Source organism: Phyllopteryx taeniolatus, chromosome 13, assembly GCF_024500385.1.
Source record: "Phyllopteryx taeniolatus isolate TA_2022b chromosome 13, UOR_Ptae_1.2, whole genome shotgun sequence".
NCBI lineage: Eukaryota > Metazoa > Chordata > Actinopteri > Syngnathiformes > Syngnathidae > Phyllopteryx > Phyllopteryx taeniolatus.
This window is the reverse complement of record NC_084514.1, coordinates 11851279-11872084: the sequence shown is the minus strand read 5'-3', so window position 1 is coordinate 11872084 and position 20806 is coordinate 11851279. Positions and strand designations below refer to the sequence as shown.

Sequence of the window (20806 nt, the reverse complement as noted above, 5' to 3'; positions counted from 1 at the left end):
TTCAACACCACTTATCCTGGTTAGGGTCGCAGTGCGGATTTTTTATAAAACCTTACTAATTTTGACTATGGAATGATATCAAATATATACAAATTTGATGGTTAAAATAATTAAATGCCAACACAAATACATGTTTGTTTACTCATCAAAACAATTAAAATCTTAAACAGGGCTTCACTTGAATGTATTCACTGACATAACTTTTACGAATGGAGGAGGGCTTCCTTTATTTGCTCACTGACTGGTTTTCCTCCTATTGTGTTTCACAGATGGATACTCCAAGGACCGCTGTGCCATCCACACCACAACCCACACTGCATACACACAAATGCACGTGTACTTGTGCTCATCCAATCTACCAGCATCACAACTCGCCTTTGACTTCCTCAAGTCAATGAAACATGCGTATCATAGAAAAGATGACAGCACCATGTAACTGATGCTATCATGGAAAGTCTTGAGGAATCTGTCAGTGGGACCAACTGACAGAAAATCTCACTGCACGGTCCCATGTACAGTAACTTCACCAATGGTCCCTGTTGATTCAGGTGTTCTCCCCATGTTCTATTATCTATCGAGTCCACCATGGTGTGCAAGGCTGTTTGTTAGGAGTTATTATTTTTATCCAACTGCACTGTGGTTCAGTGAAGTCACACAACACATAGAAATGATTGCTGCAGTGTGTTACTGTAGCTTCACTCAGTTCTAAAAACAGAATTGTTGCTCTCTTTTTTAGGCCTTATTATGACAACCAGAAAAGTGCACTTGGCAACCCAATACTGTTTTCTGATTTTGATGGGGTAGCTGCAAATATCAACAGTACAGTGAATGCACCCTGACAAATGAGTCTATGAATAATCATACACGAATATTAACACAGCAAAGACGACATCAAGGTATTGTGCATCCTCTGTTTTTATCTGTGGCTTTCATTTGTTTTGTCACTGCATTTAGCGAATGAATACAGACCCCTGCTGTTTGAGAGCTGTGAAGGCATGGCAGCCTGTAAAGGGGAGACTCCACTGCAGGCTAGTACTTTTCTATAATACATTAGCAGTGCTGTTACTGTCACAGGGCCCTTTGAGAGTGATGCTCTGAATTGCGACAGGGCTGAGAGAAGCCAGCTTTTATAAATAATTCTCTTGGCACCTGCTGAGCAACAGAAATATTATTAAGAAGAATAAGTGTTTGCCTCATGCTTGACATTTCATCTCATCTTTTATTTATTGCCAATTTGTTTATTTGTTAAATGTATGTTTTATATCGCGGCACGGTGGTCGACTGGTTAGAGCGTCAGCCACACAGTTCTGAGGACCCGGGTTCAATCCCCGGCCCCGCCTGTGTGGAGTTTGCATGTTCTCCCCGTGCCTGCGTGGGTTTTCTCCGGGCACTCCGGTTTCCTCCCACATCCCAAAAACATGCATTATTGGGGACTCTAAATTGCCCGTAGGTGTGACTGTGAGTGCGAATGGTTGTTTGTTTGTATGTGCCCTGCGATTGGCTGGCAACCAGTTCAGGGTGTACCCCACCTCCTGCCCGATGACAGCTGGGATAGGCTCCAGCACGCCCGCGACGCTTGTGAGGAGAAGCGGCTCAGAAAATGAATGGATGCATGGATGTTTTATATCCAATTCCAGAACAAGCACCATCCATGATCTTGGATTGAGTTTAGACGTAGACTACTGCGGAACTTTTTGCCTGTGGCAGGAAATAATATTTTATCATATGCCATTGGCTTGTGGTGTGTTAAAAGAAACAAAACACCTTGCTAAATTGAAAAACAGACAGATGAATCTGTGTTGCCAAAATATCAAGTACTTACTATACAATTAAATGCTCGCTGCATGTGACATGACTAAAGAGTTTACATATTCTTATTTTTCATTTTTCTTTCTTTCTTTCTTGTTTTTTTTTTTTTTTTTTACTGTTTGCGTTTTAACTGCCATAGTGAGGCTTTTATATGTTCAAATGAGCCCAGAATTTCTGGATTTTACGTATTCCTGGAATAGCACATCAGTAGTATGCATCCTCATCCAGTAAATGCCGTAAATTTCATTTTGTGAGTGGGATGTGCAGGGGAGGTAGGTGCAAGCAGAAGTTGAGATTGCAGAGTGCAATCATCTGCTGCCTGTTAGTCATGCATTTAGCTTCACATATCTGCTTGCCAAGGCCTTGTTTTGATGTCACTTGAAGCATTTTCTTTCACTTCTCTCCAATCAATGTCAATGCCAGTGGAAAAGATCCTTCTGAAGCTGCCCTCTTCTGCTTGTTTCTGCAGTGTGCTTTTCCTGTATTCTATTAAATACCACCGTGTTCATAATAATGTATACGTTATCAGAAGGGAGCTTAAACATGTTATTTGAGCCATGTTAATAAAACTGGCTCGAAAATGCTTTTTTCTCAACTTTTAATCATACTGTCCATCATGATTTTGTCTCACATCAAACTTATTTGTCTATAGTTGGTTAATTAAATGGTTTTGAGGGTCACCTACAGTAAAGAACTCCAAGTTTGAAACCATTTGTGTATACTGGGTTTTTGAAGCATACATTCTGTGTATACAGTACCGCATAAGCTAAGCATGAAAGGCCGTGCGACATTCCAAGAGCAAAGAGTAAAGGTGTTCTTACATGGCATTGTAGATTGATCCATGTTAGTCCTGCCAGTATCAGGGTAGAATGATGAATGACAGTTTTTACTTTAATCACAGAATGGACCTTTCCAATAAAGACACCCTAGGGGCAATATCACCTCTATACATGACATACACAAAAGATAATGTAAACAAAAACAGCCTTATGTGGTCTGGGATAATATAGTGAAACCTCCAAGGTTGACACACGGTCTTTTCGAGAAGGCTAGTTGACCTCTGATTTGTTGGTACAGTATTCAGACTTTAAAAATTATTCCCTGGCTCCAACTGTTGCTGCCATAACACTTTTATTAACTGTTCAGGCATTGTTTAAAGAAACATTTTACATAAAGTGCATTTCACTTTGTTACATTCTTAACTGTCGCATATTAAGGTAAAAAAAAACAAAATTTCAACCACTGCTAAATGAAATGTAAAAACAATACAATTTGAAACAATACAATTTAATGGCACGTGATGTATTGACTAACAAACTAAACAGCTAATAAAAAAAGACCAAAGGCATCTAAGTTTTCCTGAGTGCATTCTGTTTCTCTGCATTCATTATAATTGTCCACTTACGTTGCCATATTGTGCTGTGCAGTCAGGACATAGCTATGTGTATACTGCTTTGTGTGCCACGCGAGAACTACTTTAAAATAAGTTTATTATTTCTTTCCGGTTTTATGGTCATCAACACATTTTTCTCTTTGCTTCTTACCCTTCTGTGATGGCATGTATAAAAGCCAAAGAAAAGGCAAAAACCACGTGAAATTTCTGCTCACTTGACTGAAGTCCCACAAGGTTGGTTGAGGTTATGTATGAGTGCATGATGACAGTTTGACCTATTTGGATTTTTGTACTACTTTAGAGAGGTATTTCCCTCAATATTTAAGTAAAGTTCTGAATTATATGACTTCAGGGTCGTTCAACTTCGGAGGTTCGACTGTATTACAGCGGAGCTGAGCATACAATTTAAAAATTGGAAATCATGACTGTCCAAATTGTGAAAAATCTGTGTACTCCAAAGTCTAATTAAAAATTTAGAGGGCGTAACTCTAAATTTTTAATCTTTGTGCCAAACTAAGCTAAGGAGCTGCAGCTCCATTTATTTTCAACAGGAAAGTAAGAGAGGTGAAATTTTGAAATGTTTACTTAAACATTCAAAATTTCAATTCCTAAAAACAAAAGGCTTGTTGACATTTTCTTTCCAGATCATCTTTGTCATCATCACGTGTCATATAATTTTACATTCTTGGAGCTGCAATCACTAATTGTATTCATATATCTTCTATTTCACCTCTTTAAACACACAAGCACACACACACACGCACATCGTCTCTTTCTCTCTCTCTCACAAACAAGAACACAAATAGTTAGTCTGTTGTTAATTTGCATAATATTTTGGTGGGTGCCATAGTAAAATGTGTTGCTGAAGATATCCAAGTACTATTACATGACAATGCCGCTTCACTGAATCATTGTTATGGTAAACAAGCAAATCTTATCAATCTGTTTAGATGATAGACTGCAGGCCGAGTACATCACCATGAATTATGCAACGACAACCAACCCTAAAAGAGACAAGAAATCAAAAACTTAAACTTTTTTCAAAAAAAAAAAAAAAAAAGAGAAGTTGCCTTATCTCTTGCTTGTATAATCTCTACAGTTAAGACAATGATGTTCACACTTTGAAGAGGACTCTCCTTTCTTTGTACTAAATGAAATTTACCAGAAACAGTTTTGTTCTTTTGTGTCAATGTATAGATAATCATCTTTTTTCCTGTAACTTGTATGTCTCGTCACACTTTTGCTCTCAACCCAATCGTCCTTGTGACCAATCATCCAAATTACCTTGTGGTGAACTGTCAATCTTTTTGTGTACATTTTAGATTATTATTTATTGTTGACATGTTTTGCATTTGCAAATAACAAAACGCTGACAAGGGTTTGAGCGGAACCTTCTAGTTCAATGTAAATGCCTGGCGAAGAGTGAAATTCTTTTGTAATTATTAAAATGGAGGAAAGAACAGTATGAGAAGCTCTTTTTATTATGTGGCCAAAGTTGCTTTGGAGAACAACTTTTTTTGTGTTGTAAAAGTATTTGTTAGTGAATTGCTTATGAAGAAAAATAAATAATAGGCGCACACGTCTGTTTCAAATTGGTCATGTCTATCTATACCAGGGGTGTCAAACTCATTTTTGTCTCAGGCCGCATTGTAGTTATGATTTCCCTCAGAGGGCCGTTAGAACAGCGAAATGTTTAATCACCAAATCATATTATTACCATTACACAACAAATTGAGGGATAGCTACTTTTGAAATCAGAAGACAAGGATCATAGTTTGTTTGAGTATTGTTTAAGTTACTGTAGAAGAAGGGTTTGGTAACAGAAAAATGAAATATCTCAACGTTATTGTTTATTATTATGACAATTTGGAATTTGGGTAGAAAAAATCGCGGAAGTTGACGAACTACAGTGCATCATCATCGGTCAATTTGGAAAAGCCTGCTTTAGCCAGCGAAATTAAGGATCGACTGAATCGCGGAAGTTGACGAGCATGATTTGCTTTCGCGGGCCACATAAAACGATGTGGCGGGCCGCATCTGGCCCTCGGGCCTTGAGTTTGAAACCTATGATTTATACAAATGCACAATTTACCTGTACAATGAAGGGCATTAGTACACCAGTTAATGTTATTAGTATAGGTAGTTTTTTTTTATTCTTTTTTTTATTCGTGTATAAGTGTACTATAGTTATCTCAATAAAATCTGAAAATTGCAGTGTAAACAACACCTTGCTGAAATAGAAAGTTAGTTCCCAAAAGTCACTGCTGATGTATTGTGACCCATTTTGTATGGAGATCTATTGAGGAGATATCTGCAGTGCTTCCAGGATAGCGCCAGCTCCTCCATAACCACAAATGGGTAGAGATGTACTCAAAATAGAATACTTACTGACCTATTAAGGTCTTTTACGGCTCTATATTTTAATGTGAACAAACTACAGTGCATCATCATCGGTCAATTTGGAAAAGCCTGCTTTAGCCAGTGAAATTAAGGATCCACTGAATCGCGGAAGTTGACGAGCATGATTGGCTTTCGCGGGCCACATAAAACGATGTGGCGGGCCGCATCTGGCCCTCGGGGCTTTGAGTTTGAAACCTATGATTTATACAAATGCACAATTTACCTGTACAATGAAGGGCATTAGTACACCAGTTAGTTACAATTTCCAAAATATTGCAAGATAGAATAGAATAGCATATAATACCAGAACTGAGTATAACTTCAGGACATTTTAAAGACTTACTGTGTCTTTGGAACCAAAAACTGAAGACACAATCAGAAATATAAATAAAATCAAAATATAAAACCTCAGACATAAACCTCCAAAAAAAATTTGTAGCCACAATAAGATTTAGTAATATTGTGTGGATAAAGTAACATTTCAAAAGCAGAAGAAATCTATTCTATATTATATTTCATCACATTTTTAGGGACTTTTTTTTTTTTTTTTAAATTAATGCAATTTTAACATTTAGAGTAGTGGAGTAGAGTAAGCTGTGTGCGTGTGTGTGTGTGTGGGGGGGGGGGGGGGGGGGGGGGGCGGGGGGGTCCTTGATTCAAGGTCATGGTGCTGCAAAAAAAAAAAAAAAAAACGGTTTAGCTGTATTGCAGCGCCATCGTGTGGCTTCTCTCAGTGCTGAGCTGATGCTCAATGGGTACTGCTTAAAAAGACACGATAAGGTAAATTCTCTCATAGGAGAAACTAATGAATGTCTCTTGGTGACCCAACACTTCCTTCATTAGAGGGAATCAAATGAAGTAGCCCAGCTAAATATTTGAAAAAGGGAACCAAAAACATGCTGAGGTTGCAGTGCTAATCAGTACAAGCATTGATACACTGACTTCATCAATATGAAACTGCAAATGATACAAGCTACGGTGGTAACAAAAACAAACAAACAAATTAATGTGACATTATGCATTAAGTGCATCAACAAGAGGTATGATACCGCTCACAAAAACGGCTCCAACTGTTCAATGTTTCCGTACTTTTTGCACAACTTTCTGTTTTCCAACAAAGAGATGAATGGCAAAACTTACAATGTGTTTGATTCATGAGTCTCCCTATACAGTTCCTGGTTCTATTTAGAATTGATATTTAAAAAGTCCACTTCAGCAGCAGGTCCCAACAGAGGTCAGGGAGACTCTTGTTACAGAAAGGCCGAAAAGCTGACGTCCTTGGAAAAACAAACAAACTAACAAATATCTGTTTTGAATTTTGTCACCTAAAATCATTGATATTGTGCAGGGATGGACGTCATGAGATGTATGTGGTAGGAAATGTACTGTATGTATTGTACATGTTTTGATCATCATGATCAGTGTGAATAATAACGTTACCTCTTAAATATATTTTTTGGGCGATTCTCAAAAAAAGAAAAAAGAAAAGAAAAAGTGGGGGAAAAACGCGAACTTTCTCAAATCAGTCAGTCAGGAGATGGGCGAGCGGATTAGTGAATCATGGGAAATGCAGTTCTCTCCGTGAATGGGAGGAGGCAGATTCTAGACTGCGTCCGGTGTTTGCAATGCATGCGTGTTGGTGTGTGGAGGTGAGTGAACCGTGAGGATTGAGTGAGTGCTGGACTTTTCTCTTCCGAGCGAACGAGGACTTTTTTTTTTTTTTTTTTTCTTCCCACCATCAAGGTCAAAAGTCCGGACGAGACGACGGTTGGAACACATTCGAAAATGCGAGGGGGAATCCAGGAAGAGAGCCCGTTGCCGTTAAAAATTGAGAGCGGGAGAGCAGCCGCTATTGTCCGTGTGCCTTCATAACACTTGTGGCATCGCCGAGGAGAGACTTTGACACCGACTGGCTGCTAAGCTTTCCTGAATGGGGTGAATTGAAGCGACATTTGTTTTTATTTATTATTATTATTATTTTTGTGATAAGCTAGTCCGAGGCATTTGCAGACGTTCAAAAAAAGGGAAGGGGAGGCGAGGAGGGGCAAAGAAAACGCCCTGCTGCCACAGCCTGTTACCGTTATCTCCAAATTCAAACTTTATCGTCGACTTCAAAATGCGGAGATAAGATGGAATGTGGAACGTTATGTCTTTTTTTTTTTAACGTCTCGTGCTTTGTTTAAGGGCCGCACTCTTGGCAAGTTTTGGGAAGTCTCATTGCTGTAGGAATATTTTCCCCTCTTCGTCGTTGCACACTATCCCCGTTGGAGACGATCTGGATGGGCAGGGAGCCCCAAGGGTGCCCCGCTAGGCCCGAACAACGAAGTTTCACATGTAAACCCAAGCACTTTGGGACAAAAACAAGGCTTTCTTTCTCATTATTTGCCGAGCGACGCCGCAGATATGTCTCAGGGCGCCGAGAGGAGGATGGAAAGCCGGCTGAAGAAGTTGGAGGACATGATGAGAAACCCCAGGTCTGCGTTAAACCTGGAAAGTTTGCTGGTAAGTCAAGTGGAATACATCTCCTGCATTATTCAAGAAGGTCGCGGTGGCTGCTCCCTGAAACGCGAGACACGAACTGAGCACCGTGAAAGTAACGTTTGCTGTTGCCATGTGATATGGCTTTTCCATAAATTCAATACACGTACTGTTTTATTGGGCCACCTTAACCTGTTTGAACGGTTCGCTTTGTCGTTTGTTATTAGGGAGACTGCTGCTATGGTTCTTCCTCGTTTCACTTAAAACTACTTTTTCCAGTCTGTCCTGTAATTAGATTCTGTATCTTGCCATTATCGTGTGTTAAATGGAAATCGCAATGTACTGGTTTACAGTAGGGTAGGCTAGAGTAATACTAAAGACTGACCACAGACGGTGGGGGTCTGTAGTGTCTACAGATTAGGATTAATTTGTGGAGAATTTTCCACTTAGTGTTTTTATGGAGACTAATGTGTAACAGTTGGTGGTCCTCATGCTCGAGGAGATGAAAGGAACAAGGTGTCCATCAAGCAGGTTTTATTTAAATATGAAAAGTAAACGGTGTTTGGACATTTCCGGACGGAATTTTTGGGTCATAATTTAATGAAATGAATGAACCAAATTCCTTTTAAAACCTAACATTCACGGTTGTAGATGTAGATATCACAATGTATTTAAGACCAGGCATCCTTGAGTGACTTCCACCTGAGCAGGACAGACTCAGTCGTTTTCAATACAGTATTGTGAGAAACTGTCATTACCAAGCCACATTGAAGGTATCAGTTCTAAAGAGACACACTTGGAGGAGATTGAGGATTTCCTGTATTAGGGACTCAAAATGAGATTGCATGCAGTAAGAAAGTGGAGACTGGGTGATATAGTCGAGGAACAACCGGGTAAGCTAATAACCATGTTTATATTTGTAATTTCTTGGCATATACAGTATTGTCAAATGTCACATTGACTGATCTGCTTAATGAATGGGTGACTAGCAGTAGTTTCCACCACCCGTACGGTTTTCGCTCACCACGTTTGGTTAGGTATTGGACATAGTACCTCGTAGTACCTGCTTTTTCCAGTGAAAATGTATTGACAGGAAGTAGTGCCGTGATGATCCCTAGTTGGTCTTTGACACAGTAAAGGGAAAGGCACCATAAAAGTTGTTAAACAGAACAAGGCAAGTTTGAATAATAAGGTAAGCAAAGTTTATTTTTATTTTTTTTATTTGAACGTTTGAGTGACACAGTTGCGACAAGCGAGTGCTGTTTTTGACCTATGTTGAACAAAAAATAGCATTGTAATCATAATAAAGCTGTGACCTGTGTTTTGTGCACAAAAATCAGCAGTAGTGACTGACGTGGTGGAGGATTCTATGGAATGAGATTTGTGCCAAAAAGATTCACACACATATTAAATCGCAAACACGATGACGACTTTTGCGTTTGTTTTTTTGCTGAAATTTTTGTTTTTTCGCTTACGTTTCATTTTTTTTCGTTTACAGTTTCAGTTTTTCGTTTGTTTTTTTGCGCTGACCTTTGGCACAAACCTCTGTGGTGGGTGGGCTTTATGAGGCATGCGTCTGATTTGTGCTTCCCTTTTATGCTAATTCTGTCTTTAAGCCGTACTGATTGTAATTGTTGAATTTTATCTAGTAATGTAATCATAAGATGATAAAGAAATGTGGCCAGTGGCAGTATAGCAAACAGTGTGGAGGAGTAAGTATGGTAGCTAACGTTAACAATATAGCCAATTGTATTTAGCTGCTAAAATATTAATAAACTGTGGCTGTAAACTTCTAACGTTACTAGCATAATGTTACGTCACTTCTTCCTGGTACAGCATTGACAACATACGATAGATACTTACACTTCCTTAAGGTGATCGAAAATTGAATCTTGCATTCTTAACGTTGGCTCTGCTCAGTGTGATGGAAAAAAAAAAAAAAAAAAACTCATCCGGGGGCATTAGCTGTCACTCAAAACAAATGAGCCAGTGAGGACGCATTACTCATAAAGCCCACCAATCTGAGAGGTTTGTGCCAAAACTCAGCGAAAAAAACAAACGTAAAATTGAAACTGTAAATGAAAAAAAGTGAATTATAAGCCAAAAAAGCCAAAATGTAAGTGAAAAAAAATGTGAAAACCCCCCCCCCTGAAACGTACACGAAAAAACAAACGCAAACGCAAAAGTCGTCATCGCGGTTGCAATTTAAAAAGTTTTGTGTGAATCTTTTTGGCACAAATCTGATTCCATACGATTTCTAACTGAACAAGCACTTGGTTGTGTAGTGACACCAGTTTGACCTGTAAATGTTACCTGAAAGTCTTGGTAGGCTTTAATCTTTTGTCCTCATAAAGGTTGTACTGAGTTGCTTTCCTCTCATGAATAAGGGAGGATTGTAATACCCTTTTATGAGTAGTCATACAGTTCAATCTCCATGCTTTTGTGATTTATTTTTCTCTCTCCAGGTTTTACAGTTTCTCAAGCATTTACAATTCTCAAATGTTAACATATTTGCAGTTACTATCAAATGAGTATGTCTTATAATTCAGTATATGCTGAGAACATGAGGCCATTGAAAGTCAACCTTATTTGGATTTGAAATTCCTTCACAGTGAAACCTCAGAGGCTGAACACTGTCCATTGTAGGATATACCATACAATATGTTCTTCTTTTTGATTGAAATTATTTTTTTTGCATTGAATTAATGGAAATTAAAATATTTAGTTCCAGGGTGAAACTGTTGCCATCAAACAGTTATTAACATATAGGCAACGTTTTAAGTAACGTTCTTAGCTGTGTTAGGTAAGTAATATTAATGAACTAAAACATACATAAAACATGAGTTGGTAATTACCATTGCTGTTAATTTGGGATAGTTGAGACATAAACCTTAAATTGGGTGGTGGTCTAATACATTTGTTAAGCACTGTACATACTGGAAGTGGAACGAGGAATGATTAATGAAGGTGACTTAATGCTTTGCACTTTTAGCATTCTTACCTGACATGCAGTAGGTGTAAAAGCAAAAATGTTAAGTTTACCACTGGACATTAATATTGAAAACCAAAATGATGCGCTGTCCCTTCGAGAAAGTAAGGCGGGCGCTGACATGACGTTGAGAACAAACACTTATTGAACGTGAACATGCCGCATATACTCTTTGTTTACCGGTACTGTTATTGTTGATCTTGTCGCTTCAGCCATATTGTACTAAGCAGCCATGGCAAAAAGTTCCATTTCAGGATGTAGAATCGTTATCATCCTCCTTTTCGCCGTCCTTGTAACTTTCAGCCACTCTATGCATAAACCTCTCGAGGTATGCTTGAGGGGGTCTCCCTTGACCACATGCATGGCGGTGGTTTGACCACAAAAATGTTGTTCAACTTTTGAGCCATATTTCCCCCCAGATATTTCCCTGATATTTTGGTGAATGTGTGACTTCAGACATTTAGTTAATGTAACCTAATCCAAAGCATACTAGCCGTTGTAATCAAAGTTGCATTTGTTCTGGGGCTCTGATTTTGAATTGCTGGGCCGGTCCCCTTAACTGGATCAGAAACAGGACAAACACAATGTCATTTCTATCTTAAAAAGCACAACCTCACCCTTTTAAAAATGGGCCTCATCTAGGTCGGGGGCCCTTGTGCTGTCTATCCCTGTACACGCCTCCCCTACTCGCACGCACGCACACACACAACTTGAGGCACCCCTGCTCAATTCCCTTTCCTTTACAACATTAAACAGAATAGTTGCTTGCGCGCCGGTGGTCTTTACTTCTTGCATGTTAGATGGGGTGATGGAGGTGCTGAGTGTTGTAGACAAAAGTTGAGCAGGAAGCATGTTTTGGGAGAATAGGCTGCAGTTTTCCATTTTTACAAGGCACACTGCTGTCACTAGGATGGAAGTTTTGTGGCTAAGGGAAGGATTGTAACACATGCACGTATGCACACATACCATAAGGCCCTTCATTTTGAAGGTAAACAAAAATGTCTATTCATTCCAGCACTACATGATGATGTTAATGTTATTAGTATAGGTAGTTTATTTTATTTTTTTTTAATTCTTTTTTTATTCGTGTATAAGTGTACTATAGTTATCTCAATAAAATCTGAAAATTGCAGTGTAAACAACACCTTGCTGAAATAGAAAGTTAGTTCCCAAAAGTCACTGCTGATGTATTGTGACCCATTTTGTATGGAGATCTATTGAGGAGATATCTGAAGTGCTTCCCGGATAGCTCCAGCTCCTCCATAACCACAAATGGGTAGAGATGTACTCAAAATAGAATACTTACTGACCTATTAAGGTCTTTTACGGCTCTATATTTTAATGTGAACAAATTACAGTGCATCATCATCGGTTAATTTGGAAAAGCCTGCTTTAGCCAGTGAAATTAAGGATCGACTGACACTATAGGTGTTAATGTTGATTTTACACCGATCGATTTGATCGGTATCGGCCGATAATTAGCATTTTATGCTGATCGGCTTTGTCAATTCGCCGATCCAATCAATGATGTCATTGATCGGCTCCGCAAAAGACATTTACTCCGCGTCGCCATCGTGTACGGTATATTTGAATCCAAAAGCTAGTTTATTTTTAGCCTTGTCGTGTGTCTTTTGACGTAGTACTGTAAATATCTGACTACCAATAAAATTATTTTTAAAAAAAACATGGTGATGGTGTGGACCAGACAACACGTCTGACACAGACATCACGGAATGCGTGGATCAGACTACAAGACACATTTGGTCTTTCATGATTGCACTATGTCGACTGCAATAAAATCTTTGTATTCCGATACCACCGCATCCCGTTTTTTATGATCACTGGGCTTCATCTTGTCAACTCAAATGCGACCGGATACACTCGTTAACATGGCGATGACAACAATAATGGACAGCGCCGTGTGTTTATAAGAATAAAATGGGGGAAAACGTATGTTGGTGGTCACCGGTGCTCGGGAGAGGACGTTCGTTTAAGGGTTGCTTGAGGTATGTTCACGTACTTTTAATACGATACGGCTCGCAAGCAGGCAACAAAACGTCACGTAACCTAGCAAGCTAGTGCTAGCACTAACGGTTGTAAGCCAACATGCAGGTGTTCTGTCGAATCATGCGCTAAAGTTTTGGTGTGTGTGAAGTAATTTAATTACAGTAAGTTAGCACCCATTATTTCTGTCATGTTGTAATGTTGGTTTGACCTGACTGATTAGAATACATGATCGGAGTAGATCAGCGATTTGCAACCTTTATGGAGCCAAGGCACATATTTTACAATTGAAAAATCTCACACAATCTCAACACCAACAGACAAAAATGTCACAAAAAGTGGATACATTAATTGCTGCATGTACTTCCTGCCATCTAATAGAAGACCATTTTTTTGTTCTGTCTCACTATGCCTCACTGGCATAAATAGATGAACAAAGATACATTTTTTATTGTAAATATATTTTTTTGAGCAATTAAGTACACAAGTATATACAGTAAATGAACAAGTCATTTAAATAGACACATTGCTCCATCTTGTGATCGGCTCGGTGATCGGTTATCGTTTTTTTATACTCCGTGATCGGCCCCAAAAATCCTGATCGTGTAAAGCCTAGTTAATGCCCAGTGCCAATAAATATTGACAATTTACTTTCAAGTGATTTATATCTGATATATGCTTATGTTTACAGAAACCCTGAAACAAGCACACAGTCGTAAACAAAAATATATTGTCATACATATACTATGCTCTACCTGGCTGCCTGCATCATTTCCCATTTTTTTTCAATTGAAAAGATCCAACATGTCAACATGTAGTGTTCCTATTTTCCTCTGCTCACGATAACATTGGCCTTTCCTCACAGAAATAACTCTCAAATCTTTGCAGGCTTTAATTACGTGTTTCCCTTGAGAGGATGAAACATCACTTTACTTACATTAAATACTTTTGGGGCAGGGCTTATTTTTTAATAGGGATGCACCGAAAATTCGGCCGCTGAAATTTTTGGGACGAAAATGACCGGAAAGTGCATTTTCAGTTTTTGTCCGAAAGACATTTATCACCAAGAAAAAAAAAAACAGCCGAAAAAGGATGTTGTGATGATGCAAGCCAAAACCTTTAAAGCAAGTACTCTGGACGGGCGAAGCTGTGCGAGAAACCCCAGTCTCTGTCGCAGCTGGCCGACTGCGGGGTACTGCTTTGGAGCTGACGACCCACTGAACTGACCAGAGGTGATTGGCGAGCTGAAAATTTTGAGAAACATTTGGTCTGGATTTAGAAGGCTGCCTGGACGCCAAGGACTTCCTCTTCAGCAGTCCTAAAGCGTGTGCATCGCTCAGAAGGAACCAGAACTCACACTTAGACAAATTTGACGAAGTGCAGAAAATGGTCCAGCCAAGTTGGCAAAATGCAGAAAATTATCCAGCCGGGGATTTTTTTTTTCTTTTAGGTTTTTAATGTAATATAATTTATTTCAGTGTTTTGGTTTTCTGCCTTGGTTTCCTCATTTTCAGTGTCGGGCCAAGAATTTACATTTTGGTGCATCACTATTTTTTAATTTTCAAGTAATTTTTTTGTTTTGGAATTGGGAGCAAAAAGTATCAACTTCTCTGTGGAAAGTTCAGACCCTGGACGCTGCTGTTGGGATTTAAAACAAATACTCAAATCTATTAGCAGCTGTTTCAAATATCTCCCTCATTACTGCCTGATTAACCCATACCATCTTTTTTTGGGAATATTTTTCATTAATAGCTGCATAGAAAATATATTTTGCACACTAGTGACAACTGATGAGAACCTTTTATAATTAAACTACAATTCTATTTAAAGTGTGTATCTTTGTATATCAGCGCAGATCTGTTTTTTGTTTTTTTAAATCAGCGTTTGTTAAAATGTAACTAACTTGTGTAAAGTCACAAAAGAAATTTGGCAGTATTGGATTTACATGGCTGCTTGAAATAAAAGGAGTCCTTGTTCAGGCCAAGTGATGGAACATATTTTAGATGTTTAAAAAAAGTACAGTCCATCGATCATTTTACACTTGAGACTATGTCAGTCCTGGGATGCACATGTCATGGAAACAATCGGTCCAGTCCTGGAACAATTATTTTTTGCACTGGTCTTTTTGTATTTTCGCGTTGAGGTGCTGCGGGTCGTGGCTCTGGTTTTGGTCCCAGTGGAACTGCGAAGCACACGTAACATCGGCGACGAGAGTTGATCCGCTAGTAAATATTGTATTAATTAAGAAACGCGCCTACAATTATCTAATTAGTTTACGGATGTTAATGTTAAATGTATTAAGTGACGGAGCGATGTTAGGGATTATGTCACAACACAGAATAAACTAACTTCAAATTCAGAAATGGTCAATAAAAACAGAAAAATCCTGCAGGATGCATTTGGGATTAGCCTTTGAAGTTGGTAATAGTGAAAAATGAAATGAAACAGACAATGATTTAAGTCAATTCTTAAAGAGGAGGATGCTATTCATGTGGCACAGTTTGAAGCCGGGATCAGGTGCAGGTGGAGATGGGACTGGCTCAAGTTGGAGGCCAAAACAAAAAAGCTAAGAAATGAAATTTAATTTTAATCTTACATTTGTACATCAACATGTACTTGGGCAGTGTAAATAAGTTTTTCTACGTGAAGATTATTTTTTTTTATTATTTAATTTTTTAAATATGTTTTGAATTTTTTGCCTTATTGTACTCTTCAGAGCCTTCCAGATTGCTTAAAAATATGCTCAAATCTAAAAAAAAAATCCCCCCCCAGACCTCCCCTACAATGTTTAATTTTTTGTCACCTTTTTCATGCCTTTGGTGTTTGCATGTCAGTTTAAAGGATGTCGCTACAATCGAGCGAGCTGTTTAGCTCCTGAGTACACTAGCTAGTTAGCTCGCGGGCTAGTGAACATAATAAATAGTTAACTTTCCCTAAAGTGTCCCGGTTGTTTGCAATGTTCATTGTATTTAGGGAACGATTACCTGCCCTAATCTTCTTCTGATTGGCTAGTACCAAGACAGGACTCTTATTTTTGGTGGATAATCATTCGCTGAAGCACTTCAGCAACACGCACACACACACACACACACACACACAAGGCTAAAATATTTTTTTGTCTTCGAGGAGCAGTTTTGCTAATTTCTTCATTTGAAGAGCAACTTTCTAATTTTTAGGAGCCATTTTTTAAATAGCTTAATAGCACAGGGGCCTGAAGCAAGGATTTTATGAATGAATACAAATATGACAATATAATGGGGGCGTTTAATGTACGACTGCAGCTCATGAATTTTTTAGTACTCGAGCATCCTACTGAAAATTCTATCGATTATTTGGATGAACAATATTTTTGCTTGGTTAAAGAACAATTTTTAATACAAAAGTGAAAATGAGACCTTTCACTTAATAATGTACGACTACTTTGTTTCCTTTTTTATATAATCAACAGTTTTTATTTCTTGAATTCACAGTGTGTAAAAGAGAAGGCAATTTTTATCCTGCCTTTGTGCATCTTCACTTAAGCATCTCACATTTTGTCACATATTAATACATTGGGTTCATGGCTGGGCATTTATGAGCTGCTGACTAGGAATACGACAAATAGGAAGTGTTGGAATAATGTCATTAAGTCTTGGAAGTGACAAAACTAAAATTAAGAAACCTCGAGAGAAAAATATTTCCTTCATCTCACTTCACCAAAACCCTCCTGTATTTGGGTACATTATGATCCATAATAATAATAATCAATTTTACCCTCTGGCCACATTTGCCACATTTTTCACTTACTTGACTCAGAGTTTTGCCACTTACAGATCATCAGATCTATATATCACACAGTGACTACACTGAGCAAAAAGGACACTGTATGTACTGTTATGGTTGCGTTATACTGTCCTTGTCACTGTAAAAAAAAAATTAAAATAACGAGCCACACATTCAATGGTACAGCCCGCAGGGCTAATGTTATGTTAGCAAAGTAGACTAATGTTGAGCTCACTAATTTGCGCTATGTTAACTTGACCTGTCTGTCGGGTGCTGCGACCCGGCATCATACTTGGCAGAGGGAAAGGTCCGTATTACAACAAACAGGTGCTCGTCTTGCATTTCACTATGAAATGCTACCACACTTTTGCCATTTGTCTTTTTTTCCTCTCTCTCCTCAATTCAGCGTCGCAATTTGCAAACATTGTGTTCCCGTTCCTCAACTGAATAGCTTCACTTCTGCGTCCACGCATCGGTGTCACATGCGCCCCTGCCTACTCTGTCTTCGCGACCGCCTTTGCGGTATAACTGATTTGCAGTTTTGCATTTCAATGTGTTTTTTTGATGTGCAAAATGTGATGAGAGAGCGCTGATTAGGAGCCTTGCAGACATACTGTACGTAGGTAAACAATGTTGTGCGTTTCACCATGCTTTATGCGTCCCCGATTTATTTTTTTTGCATCTCAGACGCGGGACGCACATCCAACGAGATCCCCGCAGTCGATTACAAGTCACATAGACTGCCTTTCTACCGTCCTGAAAGAAATGACCTCATTGGGTAAATAGTTGGCAACTACTGTAAATACAGGGCTCAAAGTCCCCACAAAGGACTGCACTTTCTGTTTTTCATTTTGAACTTTATCTCTTATTCTCTCTCTCTTTTTCTAGCCTGTTCCTACTTTCAGGCATGTTATACAAGCCTCAAGTACTTTAACACATTCACTGCAATTGACGGCTTTAGAAGTCAAATATCCATGTTAACTGGGAAGGCTGGCAGTGAATGAGTTAACAGAGTCATCAGGCTCAGGCTCAAGACTTGATTCAACTGCAACTTAAGTGCGAGATACCTAATACTTGGATTAGAAATAATAGATACTTTCTCTTGGAACAGTTTTTAGACATTTTATTCACTATCAGTCTGTGAAATGAAGTTCTAATGTGTCATAGTCATAAAAGCAACATCATGCATTTGGCTATCATTCATTGTTTATTCTACTCTTTTCCTGTCTCTAATAACCCTTGCTATTTACATGCTCCATTCCACTCTTTCCTTCTCCCTATTTTGGTTACACTAATTTTAATGTCTTCTTCTATTTCATCATTTCCTGTTCCCTTTTTCCTGACTTCTGTTCCCCTTTAAATGTTCCATATCAATTCATTTGAATTTGTGAATCCTCGAAGAAGTGTGGATAGTCTCACCTCAACCTGATACTAAAACTAGAGCGTCCGCTCTGTCTCTGGACTGTAGTTGACTTGTTCTTAAACGGTACCGGTATCAGTGTGCTAGCTGGGAAGAAACACTGCCTTATAAGGCAGTCGGGATGGTGGCCCAGGTCAATTTTTTTCCCCCCTTTTTGCAAAACAAACCAGTCTCTCTACTCAGCACCTCCTCTGGGGAGATTGCTGGTTCTCTTTGTGGCATTTTTTTGGTTTGTTGCTCCACTTCAGTGAAGAAGACCCAGTGTCTGTCAAATGTCCAAGTCCTTAATGGCTTGAAAATGTCACACTCCACCTCAGTCATGTAACTTGCATGCCTTGGACACAACTGCAAATTTTGAGCTGGGTTTTCCATTTCCCTTAGAGCCACTGACCACTGAGAGGGACAAACAAAGGTACCGCATTGTTGTGATTTCCAAACTTTGTAGCACAGCTACCAATGTTGTGTATATTTACTAGGAACAGGCATCATAATTGATTAGTCAATTAATTGATCATCAAGAGTTCTGTGGAATATATTGTTGATTCATTGTGTCTTGATGAGCGATGGGAATTGATAAGATTTTTCAGATTCCGATTCCATTTTCGTTACTGCTTAACGATTTGATTCTTTGAATCTCTTCGATTCTCAAAATTGTAATGTGGTGGGAGAAAAAAAAGTCAGTGGACTTTATATATAAAAATTAAAATAATTAAATTAATAAAATGTGAATTTTAAAAAAATGCCGGCTATATTCAAGCTTCTCACAATCATAAAAAATATTAGTCGTTTTTCTTCAAAAATAATGTGCCACAGCGCGGGTTGTGTAATGCAAGTTCCTGAGTTGTAAAAACACCCTGAACGTACCTGGTTATCTTTCAAAGGAGAGTGTGTCATATGTTCTGCTGCCCTCCCTGAGTGTACTTGAAGCTGTTTGACAACCCAGTTGGTGTTTACTGTAAAACTAAACGCACAACAAAAATAATTACACACAGGTATATTTAAATACAAGACACACATCGTTTTAAAGATCGCCAGCTGAATGGTAATATTCAATCAAAAACTACATTGATAGGGTAGCTAAAATTAGCATTAGATCACAGGAGGGACTGACCCTCAAATAACGAATATTCACACACAAACGCCGTAGTAACACATACAGGCAGGTAATATCACAATGCTCTCAGGCATATAGTCTTCCTAATCTGTGATCGAGTTATTAAAGTTCTAATGTGACTTTTTTCTTCGACTCTTTTAGCTTACAATAAACTTGTAGCTCCATGCATGCATCGTACCACACTGCCCCTAAGAGGCCAAGGCAAACTTCAGCTTGCAGTTTCTGGCAGGGCGGATTTTAGCAAAACATCGAGAAAATTTGCATCCGCTGTTTTGCAGAATGCATTGCTATTGTTAAAATTACTGTATCACCTTTTGACTGCGGTGAAATAAATCTTTTTATGTCTTATTTTGTAAAGACAGGGTTTAATAGTCAGAGTGGAGTCCTTTTTGGAATCCTTTGGAACAGTTTCTCACTGATTCTCTGTTTTCGATTCCCATCTTGACGTAGTTGAAGGTAAACTAGAGTACACTTTTCGACTGCAACCAATAGAGGCGCCATTTGCTAATGAGCAAGTTTGTGAAACAATGGGACATCAATACGAGGTTATGCTATAAAAATGCAAACTTTTGTTACAGCAACTCTTAGGCAGAATTAATCTGCATTTAACATTTACATTAAAAGGCTATATAAAAAATATTGTAAATCTCTATTTTAAATTTTAGATCGAATTAGGCAGAGATCTCAAATGTAACGGAAGGTCCCTATTTTGTGCCGAAAATCACTGAATCCTGACTCGTTACGGCCGTAACACCGATTGTTTCCTGATATTGGGCTAAAACAGCACAGTGTCCGGTGATGAAAATTGCATAAATGTATTCAATTAAATAAACACTATATTGTTGAAAAAATGAGAGAGGGGAAAAAAAGCTGCGTAAAATATGATCCGTGTCCACAGACATACAGCATTGCTTACCTACGTACTGTATGTGTGTGTGTTGCTGAAGTGCTTCAGTGAATCATTATCCACTAAAAGTAAGAGTGCTGTCTTGGTGCTAGCTAGTAGCCAATCAGAGGTAGAGTAGGGCGGGCTATTGTTCCATAAATACAACGGAGACTCTTTTCCGGACTCGATAAATTGTCATTGTGGTGGTAACACCCGGCGCGGCGCTCACGACGCAGCGAGCCACTGGCTGAAGGGCTTTGGGACATTTTAGGAAAAGTTAACTATTTATTACGTTCACTAGCCCTAGCTAACTAGCAAGCTAAGGAGCTAAGTAGCTCACTCTGGCTCGCTTGATCATGGCAGCATCGTTTAAAACAAAGGTCACTAATTGGCGGACCACGGTCCGCGTCTGGACCCAGAAACAGTCCAATATGGACCCACACCATAGCCATAAAGAAAGGTTAGGATTTAAGACATACGTGGCGCTTCTATTTTAAGTGGCGCAACAGTTGACATGTTAAACTGTAGTGATGCACCGTATTGACCAATCA

General features: G+C 38.8%; 2 protein-coding genes across 13 annotated transcripts in view; both read left to right on the top strand.

Moving 5' to 3' along the window:
* The window catches only part of sobpa (sine oculis binding protein homolog (Drosophila) a), a 48910-nt gene extending 44129 nt beyond the window's left edge, over window positions 1-4781 (top strand). For all 5 annotated transcript variants that reach the window (XR_009791562.1, XM_061795610.1, XM_061795607.1 and 2 more), the window contains one exon: window positions 270-4781. The gene's annotated coding sequence lies outside the window, so the exon portion shown is untranslated. The remainder of the gene's footprint in view (window positions 1-269) is intronic.
* A 2376-nt stretch (window positions 4782-7157) lies between these two features.
* rock2a (rho-associated, coiled-coil containing protein kinase 2a) overlaps window positions 7158-20806 on the top strand; it is a 56324-nt gene continuing 42675 nt past the window's right edge. For 2 of the 8 annotated variants that reach the window (XR_009791420.1, XM_061794626.1), the window contains exon 1: window positions 7226-8104. Coding sequence is in view for 6 of the 8 variants with exons in the window: in XM_061794626.1 (XP_061650610.1) it covers window positions 8006-8104 (99 nt within the window). In the remaining 2 variants the exon portion in view is untranslated. Of the gene's footprint in view, window positions 8105-20806 lie in introns of all 8 variants that reach the window. The other 6 variants (XM_061794631.1, XM_061794630.1, XM_061794627.1 and 3 more) reach the window with 5 other exon arrangements.